We start from the raw sequence: 15,890 nt of genomic DNA, 5'->3' as shown, positions 1-15,890 counted from the left end.
CAGCTGCACTGGGGGGTCAGGATGGGTCCCACCAGCAGCAGCTCTGCAGACAGCCCTCATTAGTCAGTGGTGACAGAGCAGAGCATAACCAGGGCTAAGGTGCCTGCAGCAGCTGCAGGGGCCAGACAGTCATCCATTAGGGGAATGAAATCAGAGCTGGCATCTCCCAGGGCAGGGGACAGACAGTGAGTCCCTGTCCTGGGGGTGGGACAGAGCAGCCTCAGCCCAGACACCCAGAGCCAGCAGGGCTGAAGGCGCTGGGAGCAGCAGAGCTGCTGGGTGAGACCTGCAGTTCATGGGGCAGCAAGGACCCATGGAAAGAGTGTTCCACAGTGCCAGGGAGAGGAGAGGGGCTGCACAACCCTCATGCTTAGCATTAGCCAAAGGGAGAAGGAGGCATGGGCCAGGAGGGGCCATAGAGCAAAGCAGGAGTCACAGCAGCACTGTCCCCATTCCCGTCCCCGTCCCCAGCCTATGGCAGTGCTCCCAGACAGCCTGGCTGTGCCCAAAGGAGATGCTGGCAGAACAATCATTTCTCAGTACAAAATGTAAAGTGAAGGGGATGGGATACAGGTGCCAAGGGACAATGGAGCTCAAGGACTCTCCAAACACAGTCAGTAAGGCTGCAGGACTGGAACAGCCGTGGCCATCACCCTGCTACAAAAACTTAGCACAGGGACACATCCTGCAGGGTCCCCATCACCACCTCTATGGCAGGGACATCTCTGGCAGCAGGAACTGGCACATCTAAGGTACCAGAAGAGACACCGTAAATGCCCCAATATATACCAATACCCCAAAAGTGCCCCAGCTTAGCAGCATGTCCTCTTGGCTGCAGGAAGTGTATCCTATAAGAGAGCTGGCGCTCTGCATACCCATTACCCAGATGCCATCCATACCCTCACCAGCAACACACAGGGAAAAAGCCTGGACATGCCTCATCCCGGTCAGATCCCAGGCAGCTCAGGGATATCCTCCATCACAAGGGGACTGAAAACACCTCCTGGAAACAGCACCTTCATCTCCTCCCTCTGATCAGCTACTTAACTGGTCCTTTGGATCCCTCCTATCGGCATGTCATCCCATCACAGCTCCCATCCCAAGATCTGCCTGCCCAAGGGAATGTGATCTGCAGCCCCTTCATCTTGCAGCATCCCCAGCTGCCAGTGCCAACCAGATGGGATAGGGGCAAACAAACCCCAAATCTTTTGTCAGCCTTTGTCTGAGCCAGGATGTCCATGCCAGCCAATGAAGGCTGTCAAGGGAGACAAGGCAGCAGCAATGTGCAGCTCTCTGCACTCGCACTCTCACCAGACACAACCAACAGGTCGTGCATCACTCTGACATGTTTTGGGTCCTCTTGTCTGGCCACATTCAGCCCTGTCCTCAGCACCCATATGCCAATCCAGGATGCTCAGCACCCACAGCAGCCCCTTCCCTTCACAACCCTGGCACAGCTCCACAGGGAGGGCAAAGGGGCCAGGGGCTCCAGGCTCTTTCAGCCACATTCCCCCCATAGCTGCCAATTCCTTCAGCAATGGGGGAGAAACTTCCCCTGCATGGTGCCATACACCACATCCATCACTTCTAGCCCCAGCTCCCAGTCACCTCCCCAGCCCTAATCACCCCATCATCTGACAAAGCCCAGCCCCCTGCATCCCAAAGCCCCAGACGCCAACACCCCAGAAAGTCCCAGTCCCTCAGCACCACACACATTACAGCACCCCAATGCTTCCAGACCCAGATACTCCCTATCCTAATGCTCCCAGATACCATAATCTTCTAGCATCCTGCACTCCAACACCCCACATCCCAGTGTCTCCAGATATTTGCACCCCAACATCCCTCATACCCGTGCAGGGGTTCCCCATAGCACTCAAGTTCCCCCCACCCCCACCCCGAGCACCCCAACAATCTCAAACATCCTTAGTCCCCCAACTCCTTACACCCTAGTTCCACCAGACAGCCTCTCACACCCTAATAGCCCTCCCCACACACATACAAAACCCTCAAAACACACCAATCCTTCCAAATCTCCCCCAACCTCCCCGCAGCCCCGGGGACAGGAGGCGAGGAGCAACTCCACCACCATATCCCATCCCATTGCAACCCCAACCCCATCCCCATTCCCATCCCACCTCCCCTGGACAGGTCGATGATGCCCAGGGCATGCAGTAGCTTGAGGCTGGAGCAGAGCAGCAGAATGATGCCCACCGTTTGCAGCCCCTGCGGGTCCCAGAGCACTCCAGCAACCGACATCCCCCCAGACACAGCCCCAGCAGGCAGCTGGTCTGAGAGCAACAGACCCAGCAAGGGAGGAAAGGGGAGGGCAGGGGAGGAGAGACCTGCCTTGGCCCTCCCTCTTCCCGCCCCAGCACCCTCTGGGGTCTCTCGGGGCACCCAGGCTGCAGAGGAGGAGGGAGACCACAAAGCTGCCCAAGGGACTTAGAGGTGGGCTCTCACCCCTGCACCTACACAGCCTGGCACAGGCACCCCCCCACTGGGAGCCATAGAGGGGTGCAGAACTGTCACCAATGGGTGCATGGAGGAGGCTTGGCTGCTCCTCTCACCCAACAGGGGTGAGCTCATCTCTCACTGGGACATTGATGCTACCCAGCCCAGGAACAGCCCCTCTGCCTTATCCCAAATCTGCCCCCCAGCAGCGCCCCACCTTGCATGCACCCACAGCATGGCATAAGGAGCTCCCTGCCTCAGAGCTCAGCCTTGCTCACCAACCACCTCCGCAGACAGCTGCCACCCTCCCCTCTTCTCTTTTCACCCCCTTCTCCTTCCCCCTGCACCTCTTTGCACCAGTAAGTAAATACAGCCACATGCAAGGTCACAGCACGAGGAGGAGCCACTGCTGGGGTCTGCCAGCCCTGGGTACCTCTTTTGCTGCTGGAGTTGAACATGCCCCATGGGGTGCTGCCTGGAGGGAGTCCAACGTGGAGGGGCAGCCAGCTGGGGTGAGGGTTCCCTGCAACCTACCCAAACCCCTGTGTTGTGGGCAGCAGGATAGAGACCCAAGCCTGGCAGCAGTGGTTATTAGAAAGTCTTTGGTCCAGTTCTCTGCACATCTCTCACCTAAAAGCTCCTTCTGATTTGGCCACCCCCTGCTCCAGTGGCACAGCAAGGCCCTGGGCAGATGCCCAAGGCAAATGAGACATTTACCTGCATCCCTGGGAGGAGATGCTGCAGCCAAGCACAGACACTGTGTGGAACACCCTGCTGTGTTCCAGGGACCAAAACCCTACAGAGCCCTGGCCAGGGCACCTGTATACCCACCTGTGCCCAGTCCTGGGGTCTAATCCCACCCCTTGCATGGGAGAGGTGACAGAGACCCCTCTGAGCTCTCACAACTGCAGCCCAACACAACCCTGTGCTAGAGAGCCCCAGACCAGCTCCAAGACAGCTTCTCCCTTTGGACTCCAAAGTTTGATCTTCCATCAGTGGAACAGGACTGCAAGGCAGGGCTGTCCCAACAGGCTCCCTTGCTGTCTAGCTTTATTGTCTTTTCTCCAGCTTGCAATCTTCTCTCAGCTCCCCATGGCTGAGCAATCTCCCTGCACCTCCATCCACTAGCTCAGAGCCTGTCTTTGGGGCAGGATGCAACAGAATGGGATTCTGCTCTGTGTCCAGCCGGGTCCCTTTGCTCCCCTCTCCAGGCACATCAGCAACAGAAAAGGCAAGCCAGGCCAAGGGGAACTGGGAGGGAAGCAATGTGAAAAGTGATTAACATGAGGCCGGAGGGAGAAAAGATTCAACAAGCTAATTACATCTGGCTGGGCTGAGCGGGACATGACACCACTCAGTGGCAGAGTTGGTGGGGTGAGTGCTGTGGGTGCTGCAGTCCTTGCGGAGCTTGGTGCTGGGAGAGCTACCCTTCCCTGACCATGGCAGCAGAAACCACAGCCAAGGGGAACCCAGAACCAAGTCCCCTTCTCCCCCAGCTTCACCCTCTCCAGACAGAGCAAAATAGTCCAGTCCATCCTATGTCCATAGCAATGGCCAGGGCTGATGTCTCCGGGTGTGGAGCACGTGGAACATGCTCCAGAGGTGAATGTAGGGTCCATGGGAGACCTTCTTCTCCAAGACCCAAGGATGCAGCCCAGCTGCAGCATGCCTCAGAGCGTAAGGCTATGCTAGGATCCAAACTCAGAGCCCAGCCACAGCTACCATACATCTCTGCCCCTTGCCCTCCTGCTTTGCAGGCCCTCACCATGAATGAGCATCTCTCTCCTGATTCAGATACAAGACCCTGTCCAGTCCTTGGAAAAGGAAAGGCAAGGGTTAAACTCACTGCACATGGGGAAATCTCTGGTGCACCCTAGCCCCTGCAGCTGCCCAGCATGGCAGGCTGGAGTTCATGCTCCAAGATATACCACACCTGCAGCCAGCTTGCCTTGACCCCTCAGATCTGTCAAACACACCGGGCTGGATGGTGCCGTGAGCCTGAGGACCTCTGGCATCATGCCCCAAATGGCTGCTCCCTCCTGCAGCTGAGGCTCCATGCTGGTGCCAAAGGGATTCCTGGAAAGTAGGGTCTGACGCAGGGCTTCAGTCTCGCCAACACCACAGGGATGCTAGTTTTCTCCCCTGGTTGGAGGGACCCTCACCCTACGTTAGGTGCCAGGAGCTGGACATGCTGCTTGCTGCATAGCATCCTCTGGGGTGCTGGTGGCACCCAGGCTGGCTGCTGCTCATTCCTATTCCTCCCAGACTCTGGAGGGGTTTGGCACTCTCCCCAGCCCCTCTTCCCCCTCCATATCCTCAGCTCTGGGGCAACAGCTTTAATCCCCTGGGGAAGGCAGGAGCCAGTGCACCTCGTATCAGGGACTCTCCAAGGCACCCTCAATCCCGCCTGCCCCATGTACAGACCCTGACCCAGCTGAGGCAGGGACAGCCCTGGGCAGGCACCAGATATCTTCCTGATAGCAATCTGCAGCTTCATCCAATACTCATCAGAGGCTGGGCTACGCAGGTGGCTCACCCGCCTTTCGCCTCTTCCCCACACCTCCTCCTCCCAGCCGGGACCGATTGCTGTGCGCTGAATTATTGATGCTGCACTTCAGGAGCCAGAATCGATAGCATTTCTCTTTGTCTGCCCCCTCCCAAGCACTTGGCCAAAGCAGGCTTTTGTCAGGGGGGCTGGAAGCCCCTGGGCAGCTCTGCTGGGAGATGCTGGGGGCTGGGGACAGGTGCGGTGGCACAGGGCAGTGATGGGGTGACATGGCCCGTCACTGGTTAACCAGTCAACTCCAGCATCGATCGCCCCTGGAGCACAGCACATCCACAGGAGATGCTCCAGCGCTGCTGCCAGACAGCTGCTCTGGCTGCGCCAACAAGCCTGCAGCAGGGTACAAGGGGAGACATTGAGGGGGCCAAGGGGACAGGGTGAGGGTGTACAGACAACCAGCACTCCTGTCCAAACCCTTGCTCAGAGGGGGGCCAGCTCCAAATGGAGGATGGGTTGCTTGGTGCCTCATCAAGCTGAGTCTGGGAACCCACCAAGCTGCAGTTCCCCCACATTGTCTCCCTCCCTTCTGTGGTCCCTCCAGGGGCAGACAGAGTCACTGCAAGTTGCTCCCACTGAACCCCTCCCCGGGGCTCAGGTATTTTTCCAGGGTCCTATGGAGATGCTCCGTTCCCAGCCCATCACTGCAGTGGCACAAAACCTCCCAGCACAGCCCATCCGCAGGACACCACCAGCCTGGGCAGAGAAACAGCGATGGGTGGGAACGGGGCAGGGCAGCAGCTGGAGCAGGGGAAGCATGGCAGGCAGTATTGATGGCTCTGGAGCCGGGGGTGAGGCCCGTGTCCATTAGCAGACCTGAGCTATTAGTGTACGGTTTCACACTGTGGTCCCTGTGTTGTCACTGCTGCCCAGGCATGGCTGGTAAATAACCCCCCGGAGGGGACTCAGCATTTCCCAGCCCCAGACCTGCCCAGGACCTTCCCCAGAGAACAAACTGCTGCCTTCCAAGCCAAGGTGGAGACGTGTGTGACCCATGCAAAAGCATCTCATCCCAACATGCAACTGTTCACCTGCCGGACTCCCCTGTGGTGTCCAGGACTCAGCTCAACCTCACCCAATTTCTGCCCCTTGAGCAACACATTTCTCTCCCTTCCAGACACCTTTTGCTGATGGGAGCAATTGCTGCTAATCCAGGGCATCTGAGTCCCACTCCCACCATCACAGCTGGGGTGAGCCTCCAGGCAGGCCAGAGGGATCCGTAGCTCCCCAGCATGGGGATGTGGGTGGAGGGGGATAGGGGCAAGCTGTGCCTCTCCATGTTACACAGTGGCACCAAGTCCTCCTGGGGACAAGAGAGGACTGGCAACAAGGCAAGGAGCAGACACACAGACCAAGCGACGGCTTCTGCCTTGTCTTGCACCTCTCAGTAGGGTTGCTTCAGGGGCTGGGGTCTCTCTGCCTCCCTCTTCTCCATTGTGGTGGGAGCCAGTATGCAGCAGAGCAGCCACAATCAATGCCACTGACTTTGGTCCAAAGCTTTGAGCAGCTGCACAGAGAAGCAAAAGCACAGGGAGGGGGGATGCACCACCAAATCATCAGCAGAACTGCAGAGGGGGGTGCAACCTGTGCACACTCAGTGTGCCACTCCCCAGGGTTCACAGGCAGGATGCCTTGTATTGAGCTCAGCTGCTGCCTCAGTTTCCCTCCTGGCATGATCCACCTAGGAGCGCTGCTGCTGGAGCACAGGGACAAAGTGAGCAGTTAAGCAGCAATAAAAGCTTCCACTCACCATGCTTTCATGTCCTGCAAGCAGGTTTGAGGGACCAGAGAGGGATACCCCTGTCTGCACCAGTGGACCAGGCAAACTGCCTGTCACCTCCTCAATGTGCATGCGCCGTAATGGCCAGGGCTGGGTAAGATGCAGCATCCTTCAGATGGGTGCTTGCAGGCATGGGCAGGGCACACAGCCATCACCCCTGGAATCCAGGGAGTACCCAGCCAAGCTGCCCTGACCTCCCTCCTACCACACACGGTCTCTGAGCATATCCTGGCTCTGCCAGTTGTGCCCCCCACACACTGCTCAGCACCTTGCAGGGCTCATCCGCAGCCAGGCAGCTCCCCCTGTGTCCCACACTGCCCAGGGGCCACAGGGTGACCGGGGGAGAGCCAGAAGCAGGGAACGCAGCAGGCACCCATTCTGCCCAGGCCTGACTGCTTTGCAGGCTGGTCCTCAGTCTGACACCTCATGTTCTGGGTGAGGTGACCACAGACCTTGGAGACACCTTGTTCCCATAGAGGTGCTGGAAAACATCCTAATGCTTACTTGTACACTCACAGAGTCCCAGCCCACAGCACTCAGCGCACATCAAAGCCACCACCATGCAGCAGACACCCTGCCAGCCCTCGTCCCCTCCCCACGTACCCAGACACTGGGACCTTGCCCGGAGCAGGCAGGACACCCCTCTCCTTGCGTCCTATGCCCAACGAGCAGCAGATGGACACCATGTCCCAGGACTCCCCCGTGGATGCAGCGTCCTTGGGACAGCTCCGGACACGCACTGCCTGACCCCTGCGGCCCCAGAGCAGCCACCGCCCGCACCCGTTACCTTCCAAGGACACAGGCTCGAAGAGGCCAAATTGCTCCAGCACCTTGACGAAGAGGACCAAGACCACCAGCACCGCAATCATCTCAAGGCCTTCCAGGTTCATGGTGGGGGTGTCTCATGGCCTCCCACCCACCACCCCCTCCCCACCACAGCCCTGAAGCCCCCTCACCCCAGTACCACAGCCGCCAGACCACACATCCCCAGGTACCCCTGCTTCTGTCCCCAAGGGGGTGTCAGCTGTCACCCCTCTACTTTGGGGTGCCCACCATGAGCTGTGGGCAAGCAAGGGGTCAGTGTGGGGCTGTGGTGGGCAGCTTGAGGAGCCACGGCCGAAAGCCCAAGCAGAGCAGGGCTGTGCCTGTGAGTAAGAGCAGAGAGAGGCCAACTGGAGGGAGGCGTGGGGGGGGTGGCAGGGCTGGGGGGGCTGGGGGGAAGGAGGCATGCCCTCCCATTCCAATGACACCACCTCCATCGATTTGCTTAATGCAGTTGCTAAGGAAACAGGCCACAGATATTAAAAGGCACTCGGTTCCCAGGGGGGGACACAGGGAGGGACAGGATGCTGGGCACTGGCTAAACATCCAGGATAGGGATGATTCAGACTTGTCCTCTGTGCCCCACACGCATGCCAGCCCGTGGGGACCACCAGGGCTGAACACCCCGAGGTCCCCACAACCCTCTCCTGGGGAGGGTCTGGGGCAACAGTTCCAGCTGCCCCATTTCTGTGCATGACCTGGGGGTCTTGCTGGGAGATCCAAGGGGATCTCCAAGGGAGCAGGGAGTGTGATGTAGGATGCCTGAGACACTGCCAGACCCACAGGCAGTGCAGCAATAGGCAGAAGAAGAGGACCAAGGGGCCTAGCCAAGGTCACGCAGGAGCTGCGGGCAGAGGGCGAACCCAGGCATTCAGTGCCTCCAGCCCACATCCATGCACAGCCAGCGGGGCTATATTTAGCTTCTATGCTTTTTTTAACAACATCCCAGCCCTTGTCTGGCTGCTTGGTGACAGGCCAGAGGGATCAGGCGTCCACTGGTCCCTGCCCCATTCCCTTGGGATACACGGCTTCCCCGGGGGATGCCGCTGACACTGCCCATCCCTAGCTGAGGAGTTCCCGGAGGTGGGGCATGACACAAGACCGGTCCCTACTCCAGCACCAGTGTGGCAGGCAGGGCAGGGGGCAGGGCTGTCCCCATGTCACCTCTGCCCTCCCATCTCACACTGTACCCCCCAGGAGCAGGCCAACTGCTCCAGGTACGTGTGGGGTGGCCATGCCCAGGCTATGGTGCTGACTGCCTGCACAGCTCTAGGGCCATCCTGCCCTCACAGAGGGCACAAAGCCTCTTTTCCTCCCTGTTGTCTTGGTGACGAGAGGGGAAATATGTCGCCAGGAGAGGAGTATCACCCTGGGACACGCATAATGGGAAAAGCAATGACAGAGGTGCTGACTAATGCTGCAAGAGCTGCCAGCAGGGCTGCCCAACACCAACCCGCAAGCCCAAGGCCCTCAACCAGACCCTCATTCCCAGCCCAGGAGGATGCAGGTTTGCCCCCTTGCAGAGGACAGAGAGGGCTGGTGGCTCAGTCCCAGGTCATGGCATGACTGGTTTATCTAGCAGCTCCGTGCCACCAGGCTTGGCATCTCAGGGCTGTGCTCCCATAGCTCTGACACCAGCAGAAGATGCCAGCGATGCATTAGAGGCAGCTCGGGGAGGAGATGAAAGTCCTCCCTGGGGAAACATTGTTCAGGCTGGAAGTTTTTAGACCTGACATTTCCTTTTCTTGGAAAGAGGTGAGTTTCCAGGCACTGAACCTGGATTTCACCTGCCTGGCTCCCAACTTTGCCCCTGAGTCTGTCCCTTCAGAGATAGGGTGGCAGAGACCTGTTGCACTCTCAGAGGAAGTTTCCCACTGACACCAACTGCATTTTAAAGCCACTTTTCTTGCTGAGCCCTGGTTGAAACAATTGACATCATCCTCTCTTCAAGCGTCCGGCTCCTCCCAGGGCCAATGCCTGTCCCACACACCATGGGGCTATTTATACAACCTAACTTTGGGCAGACACAGTGGTAGAGGAGCTCTTCCAGCCTGAGCCTGGGGCAGATCCTCTGCAAAGGAACCTCCTCAGCCCACGAGAGAGGATCATCATCAGCCCCTTGTGCGTCTCCATCAGCATCACGGGATGCTGGTGCTGGAGGGCACAGAGGCAGGTCAGCCATGGAGCGATGGCTTCCTCCCCATCCTGTGCCAGCCGGCCTCCCTGGTGGAGCAGTGATAAATCACCTGCCAGCCGCCATGTCAGGATTACTCATTTCCACGCTGGAGCCATTAGTAAAAGCCCTCCACTGTTCTCTGCCAGCACAATGCAGAATCCAAACAGTATCCCATGTCCCAGTGCCACACACTGTACCAGAGCCCAGCTCCCAGTACCCCACACTCACCAGGGTTGCTTGCCCAGAGCACATCCCCTCCCTCCAAAGGCAGCTCCAGATGGGCTGGGGGTGTCAGGGGATCACCCCCTTGGTTCATCCAGGTCTCCAGGGATGCACCTCCATCTGGAGCTGCCCCCAAGATAGAGGAGACACATGAGACCAAACAAGGGACTTTGCCCACGGAGCCAGACCCACAGCCACCTGGAAGGAATGCTAGAGAGGCCATCCAAAACATATGCACCCTACCAGAAGTGGAATAGGGCTTTGCCCCCTATCCCTCAAACTGACATTACTCCCGGGGTGGCTCCTTGCCCCTGCAAACAGCCAGCATCTGGCCATGCTGTCAGAAGAGCCACGAGGCTGTGGCTGAGCCTCACAGGGATGGATGGATGGACGGATGGATGGACGGATGGACGGATGGACGGATGGACGGATGGATGGATGGAAGAAACCCTTCACCTGGGAATCCAGAACTCCTGCCACATCCCAGAGCAACCCAACACACCATCTGAGGAGCAAAGAGGTAGGTTATGCCCAAAGGGACCGAGAGCCCCAAAATGCAGGTTGAGGCCCCAGCATCGGCACTGGGCACCCCACAGGGTGGAAGGCATCAGGGAGCCCTGTTTGCATCCCCATCCCAAAGCGAGGGGCTGTGGTACCCAGACTCCAACAGCACAGCAGAGCCAGATGCCCCCAGAGTAGCCCTGGGCGCTGCCACAACTCAGCTGTGGCTGCCACTGGCTGCTCTCACACACAGCAGAACAGGAACAGGGCCAAGAGGAACAAAGTGACTAAGGAGGAGATCGAGGTGCCCCAGAGAGGCGGAGAGGATGGTCCCCAATCCCCCTCTCCCATGCCAAGCTCCTGGCTCACCTCACTACATAGCTTCTGCAAGGGGAGAGGATGGGCCAGCATCACCTTGTCCCCCTCTGTCCCCAGCCCCGTACCTTCGATGCCGCTGATGATTTTGAAGCAGCGGGTGGTGAACCAATAGGAGATGAGGAGGAGGATGGCAATCAGGGAGGCATAGAGCAGGCTGTCGTTGTGCAGGGATGCCCTCTCCATGGCTCCATCCCCTGTGCCTGCCTGTGCCCCCCACCCAGCCCCACTGCGCTATCTGGGGCAGCCGTGTCCCGGCAGTCCCCCCGCCGGAGAAGCTGGCCACCACGGGCAGGGAGGCGGGGGGCCACATGGAAGGCAGGCAGGTAATTGGGAGCGTTGTGTGAGAGCCAGGCTCCCAAACCAATTACCTTAATTGTGCTCAGGCAGCACATGGCAAACAGTTAAAAATAACCCTCCGAGCCCAGGGGGAGAGTGGCACCATCAGCCAGGAGAACGATGCAGGAGGCAGAGAACAGACGGGGCTCGTTACACATGTGGCTGCATCTCTCTGACACAGGGCCAGCAAGGCATCACCACAGCCCCATGGCTGCTCTGAGTTCACTGATGACCCCGGGACATTGAGGGCTCAGCCACCCTGCAAAGAAGAGCTGGGAGTCCTGGAAATGGGGCTCCCCAGGGAATGACGCTGGAGCCCCAGATTGGCAAATGCCAGGATCTCCGCTGAGATGCCTGTGCCAGTCCTTGCTCCAGACAGTGGGCCTTGAAGGAAAGTCTCTCTGCAACCCTGCTGGCACAAAGAGCTGGGTCAGGCAGAGAGGTGCCAGCACCTCGTTCCCTGCACCCCAGCACAGCACCTTCTCAGGTATGCCTTGGGACAGCATCTGTTTCTCTCAGCTTCGAGTCAGAGCCAACCACCTCAGTTCTTGCTCTGCAATGTTGGGTGCACTTGGCCAGTGCCGCTGTGGGTTTGGGTGCATGCGCTCACAGATCCCAAACCCTGTGGGACTAGTTGCACCCATGTCTTAGACACCTCCGGTCCCCATACCATTCTTGCCCCCATCAACCACCCCATGGGACACATGACTAGGGAAGATGCTGGACCCACGTGTTTCACCAACATGCATGGGACACCTCTTTGTGTACAAGATGTCCCATCCCAACCCCGGCAGCTACAGCCAGGGGACGTGGCCACCCAGGTGTGTGGTGAGGAGCACAGCATCATCTCAGTGTACCCGTTTCAGAACCCAGGCACCCAGATCTGCCCCTCCCTCCCTCTTCCCTCACCCAAGACTGGCTGCTCTACACAGTACAGGGTGGCAGAGTGGCCCCAGCATGCGCCTGTGGCTCAGCACTGGGAAGGGCAGCAGGCCCTCTAACACTGTGCCAGGCTGCAGCCCAGGCTGGCACTGACTCCATGCCACATCTGCCACTTTGTGCTGTGTCAGTAACAGCCAGGAAATGTCCCCTGCCCAGCCACCCTTGCCCCAGCTCTCCGGTGCTGCCGGCAGTGCAGCCCTGCCACCCAGCTGAAATCAACCACCCCACCAGCCACCCGCTGTGTATAAATAGAAATGCCCAGGAACAGGGTTTCTTGCCCAGAAAGCAGCTCTGTGCACACAGCACGCCATGGGACAACACCCAGAGCCATTGGGTAGCAAGGTGGCTGGTCCCTGTCCCCTTCTTCCCAGCAGCTGGGTACAGGGGACTGTCCCCTGCTGTGGAACAGGAGCAGACGGGGAGGGAGCAGGGCAGTCACCCATTGCCAAAGGACCTGTCTCATCAGGAGGGGACCATGCACTCTCCATGACCACAGCCAGGTTCTGCCCTGCTTGGGAGCAAGCCTTGTGTGCTATCCATAATGCTGCTCCTAGCCTAGCGTGCCCAAAATAAGACCGTTGGGCCGCAGCAGAGGTGATGGTGCCTGGGCACATCTGGGCAGCAGCTTCCCAGGTCCCTTGGGCACTGCTGACCTGCCAGGGCAGCCAGCCTGATGGATAGGAACCTCTCCTCTTTTTTTTGGTTCTCAGGGCCTTCATCCATTAGGGAGAGTTAAATTTAGGTTACAGCTGATCCCTTATTACTTCGCTGCTAATCAGAGCGCGAGCAGATTATTAATAAGCACATTAAAATATTGGCGAAATGCTATTTTGGGGAGGTGAAGTCACAGTTTTAATCTGGTTAATTGATTGAGTCATTTCTCTTTCCCCCCATCGGCAACCTGTCCTTGGCTAGCTTCCCAGGGCACCCACCCGGAAGGGTACCCACCCACCCAGGAGGGCACTCACCCCAGGGCCCACCTGGCTGGGCACCCGGTGCCCTCTGTAGTGAGCTCTGCAGGACCTCCTTCATCTATGCAGGGAGGGCAGAGGGGCTTATTGGCCTTCAGAAAGGGCTGATAGGGGAGGACAACAGCTGGAGGGGGAATAGCAGCCTGGTGACCCATGTGCCACACAGACTAGAGCAGGAGCTAGGAAGGAGAGGATGTTGCAGCCCCACATCCTGCTCCCAAATCTGAATTCTGAGCCTTAGAGGGACACAGAGTTGACTGGATCTGGGTTTCACCCTCTTTTGGCTTGTCCCAGAGCTTGGGAGGACACCAAGAAGAGCATGAACAGTAGCCAGTGCCCCACTGCCAGCCATGCCCTCTGCACTCATCCCAGCACTGTGCACACCCAGCAGGGCCGCAGGGACAGCACAGGGCTGTCAGGACACCCACTACAGACCCAGCTCCACAGTGCCCAACTGCAAAGCCCAGAACACCAGGACAAGGACCTGCAGGACATCCTTGCAGGTGCTGGGAATAGGAACACCATGAGGTCTCCTTCCCACTCCACTCCATCATCTGCAGCTCTGCCTCTCACACCCAGGGCTGGACTCAGCTGACTCATCTTCTGACCCTTCCACTCCCACCTAATTGGCCAATGCCCAATGGAGCCAGCTAGCACGGACAGACCCGGTGCTGCCTGTGGGCACAACCAGCCTGTGGAGCCTGGGACACTGCTGGGCATGAGGGAATGTCCCCCGCTGCAAAGGACTCCTCCGGTGCAGAGCTCACGTTCCTATGGGCAGGGAGGTGGCACGGCGGGTGGGCATGGCTCACAGGGCAGATACTACTCCTGTGTCCCAGCCCCCAGTGCTGCATCAAGAGCATCCCAGGGTGCAACCGCCATCCCTGGCCCCTAAGGATGGGTGTAGATTGAGGAGACCCAGGGGCTTCCTTGGGTGAGGAGGGAACAGAGCCTGGGAGGGTTTTTGCAGGCAGGCTGGGTCCCAGTGACGGTGGTGCCAGTCCCAGCCCTGCTCCAAGGCGTGTCGCTGCCACTCTGGCCCAATAAGGGCTTCCCCAACCTCCTGGCACAGCACATTCCTCTCCAGCACCATTGTGGCCTGGAGGGGCAGTGCAGGGGTCCCAGGCAGGTAAGGACTATGGGGAGGGCAACCTGCCCCTATGATGGGGATGCAGGGATGGGAGCAAGAGCCAGGCACCCAGGATCCCAGTGCACACAGGCACATGATGACCTCCCTGAGATGTGCCCACTGGGGTCAGGAGGTGGCTCCGGGCTCACATCCAGGAGAGGGTCCTGGGCAGCTGGCTGGGCTGCACAAGGGCTTGCTGTGACAGCAGACCAGGAGCGCACAGCACATAGCTCTGTCCCAGGATATGAGCCAGGGAGGATGCAGGCACCAGGGTGTGTCCCTGCCCCAGCCCTTGGGCACACCCAGGGCTTCTCCAGCCACTTGAATGGTGGACGCAGCCCCAGCCCTGGAGGAGGTGATGCCTGGCATGGCGGGGAAGGGTCAGACCAGCTGCCATTTATTTGCACAGCAGTTTTTTCACACTCCACTCTGTGCCAATCCTCTCCCCAAATAAAACATTCCCATCACCCTAGGTCCACAGGGGACCTTCAGGGGCTCCCAGTGCCTCCTGTAAGCATCTTCAGCTTTGTCCCAGACAGAGCACAGTGCAACTGCCTCTGCCTGAGGCTGAATCACTCAGCCCCACTCAGCACCTGAACAGCATCTCGCCTCCCTCCCCAAACAGCTCCACAAATCCCAACAGACAGAGACTCCCTCCCTCAGAACAGAGTCCCCGTGGCCCCCAGGCTGGCACCTACCTTGGGAGAGGGTCCCGGTGACAAACTGGTAGAAGAAGCGGATCACCCGGCCCAGCTGCCTCTTGCAGCGCTGCTGGCAGTGGCTCATGGCTCCAGCTCACGGCGCGGAGCAGGGACCCAGCCTCACGCCCTGCCGGCCGGTGAACAGCCCCCCGGCTCCCCCGAGCAGCAGGCAGTGCCCGGCGGAGGACGGAGCCTTCCTTGCCCGGGGCGAGCCTGCGGGCATCGGCGGCGGGTCCAGCCCGGCGGAGCGGCTAGCGGCAGCACAGCAGCCGCCAGGCCCCGCTCCCAGGCGGCCGGCAGCTCGCCGGGAAGTTTATCTGTGTTGGGATGCTCCCGCGCGGGCTGGGTGCGATGCGGAGGGGCAGGGGGGAGATGCCCCTCCCAGGGCTTGGGCTCACAGAAGCTGACCGCAGGCTCGGAGAGGGAGCGGGGTGCCCGGGAGAGCCCCCCCGCCCTGAGCCGTGCCAGCCCTCCCTGTGCTGCAAAGTTGCAGGGAGAGGTGGGGAGTAGCGGCAGGGGGATGCTCGGGGCCGGGGTAGCACAGCGGTGCCAGGCAGCTCTCCCGGAGAGGCGGATGGACGCCTCCCTGGCTGGCAGAGCCTCGGGTTGCCCCTGGCTTCTGGTCCGCCCCTTGCCACCAACTCGACCCGGCACTTCACGCCCCGGCTGGCCGGGAACCAGAGGCAGGTTGGTATGGCAACCAGCAGACTCCACAGGTCCCGCTGACCAATGAGGCACTGCTGCATCCCAGGGCCGCCTCTCTCCAAGAGCAAGGAAAGACGCTCCTTCCGGAGGGGAGCCGGCACCAAGAGCATATGCATCCTTGGGCATCAGCCCTCTGCTCCCACTGCCCAATGCTGGAAGCGTCCTGCATCCCTGGGCATCAATTATCTGCTCCAGCCAGTCGGCGCTGCAAGT

General features: G+C 59.4%; 1 protein-coding gene across 3 annotated transcripts in view; it reads right to left on the bottom strand.

Annotated features, from left to right (window-relative positions):
- Positions 1 to 15,890, bottom strand: part of KCNIP2 (potassium voltage-gated channel interacting protein 2) — a 43,192-nt gene that overhangs the window by 7,735 nt on the left and 19,567 nt on the right. Inside the window, exon 1 of one of the 3 annotated variants that reach the window (XM_057420988.1) lies at positions 2,139 to 2,615. The exons of the other annotated variants lie outside the window; for them this stretch is intronic. Coding sequence (XP_057276971.1) covers positions 2,139 to 2,259 — 121 coding nt within the window. The 5' untranslated portion in view covers positions 2,260 to 2,615. Of the gene's footprint in view, positions 1 to 2,138; positions 2,616 to 15,890 lie in introns of those variants that run through there. 3 annotated transcript variants of the gene reach the window in all.

The sequence above is a fragment of the Pezoporus wallicus genome, unplaced genomic scaffold (assembly GCF_028554395.1).
Source record: "Pezoporus wallicus isolate ANWC-B61680 ecotype Strahan unplaced genomic scaffold, APGP_CSIRO_Pwel_v1 contig_3365, whole genome shotgun sequence".
NCBI lineage: Eukaryota > Metazoa > Chordata > Aves > Psittaciformes > Psittacidae > Pezoporus > Pezoporus wallicus.
Note: the sequence above shows the minus strand (reverse complement) of the source record. Positions and strands in the feature narration are given on the sequence as shown.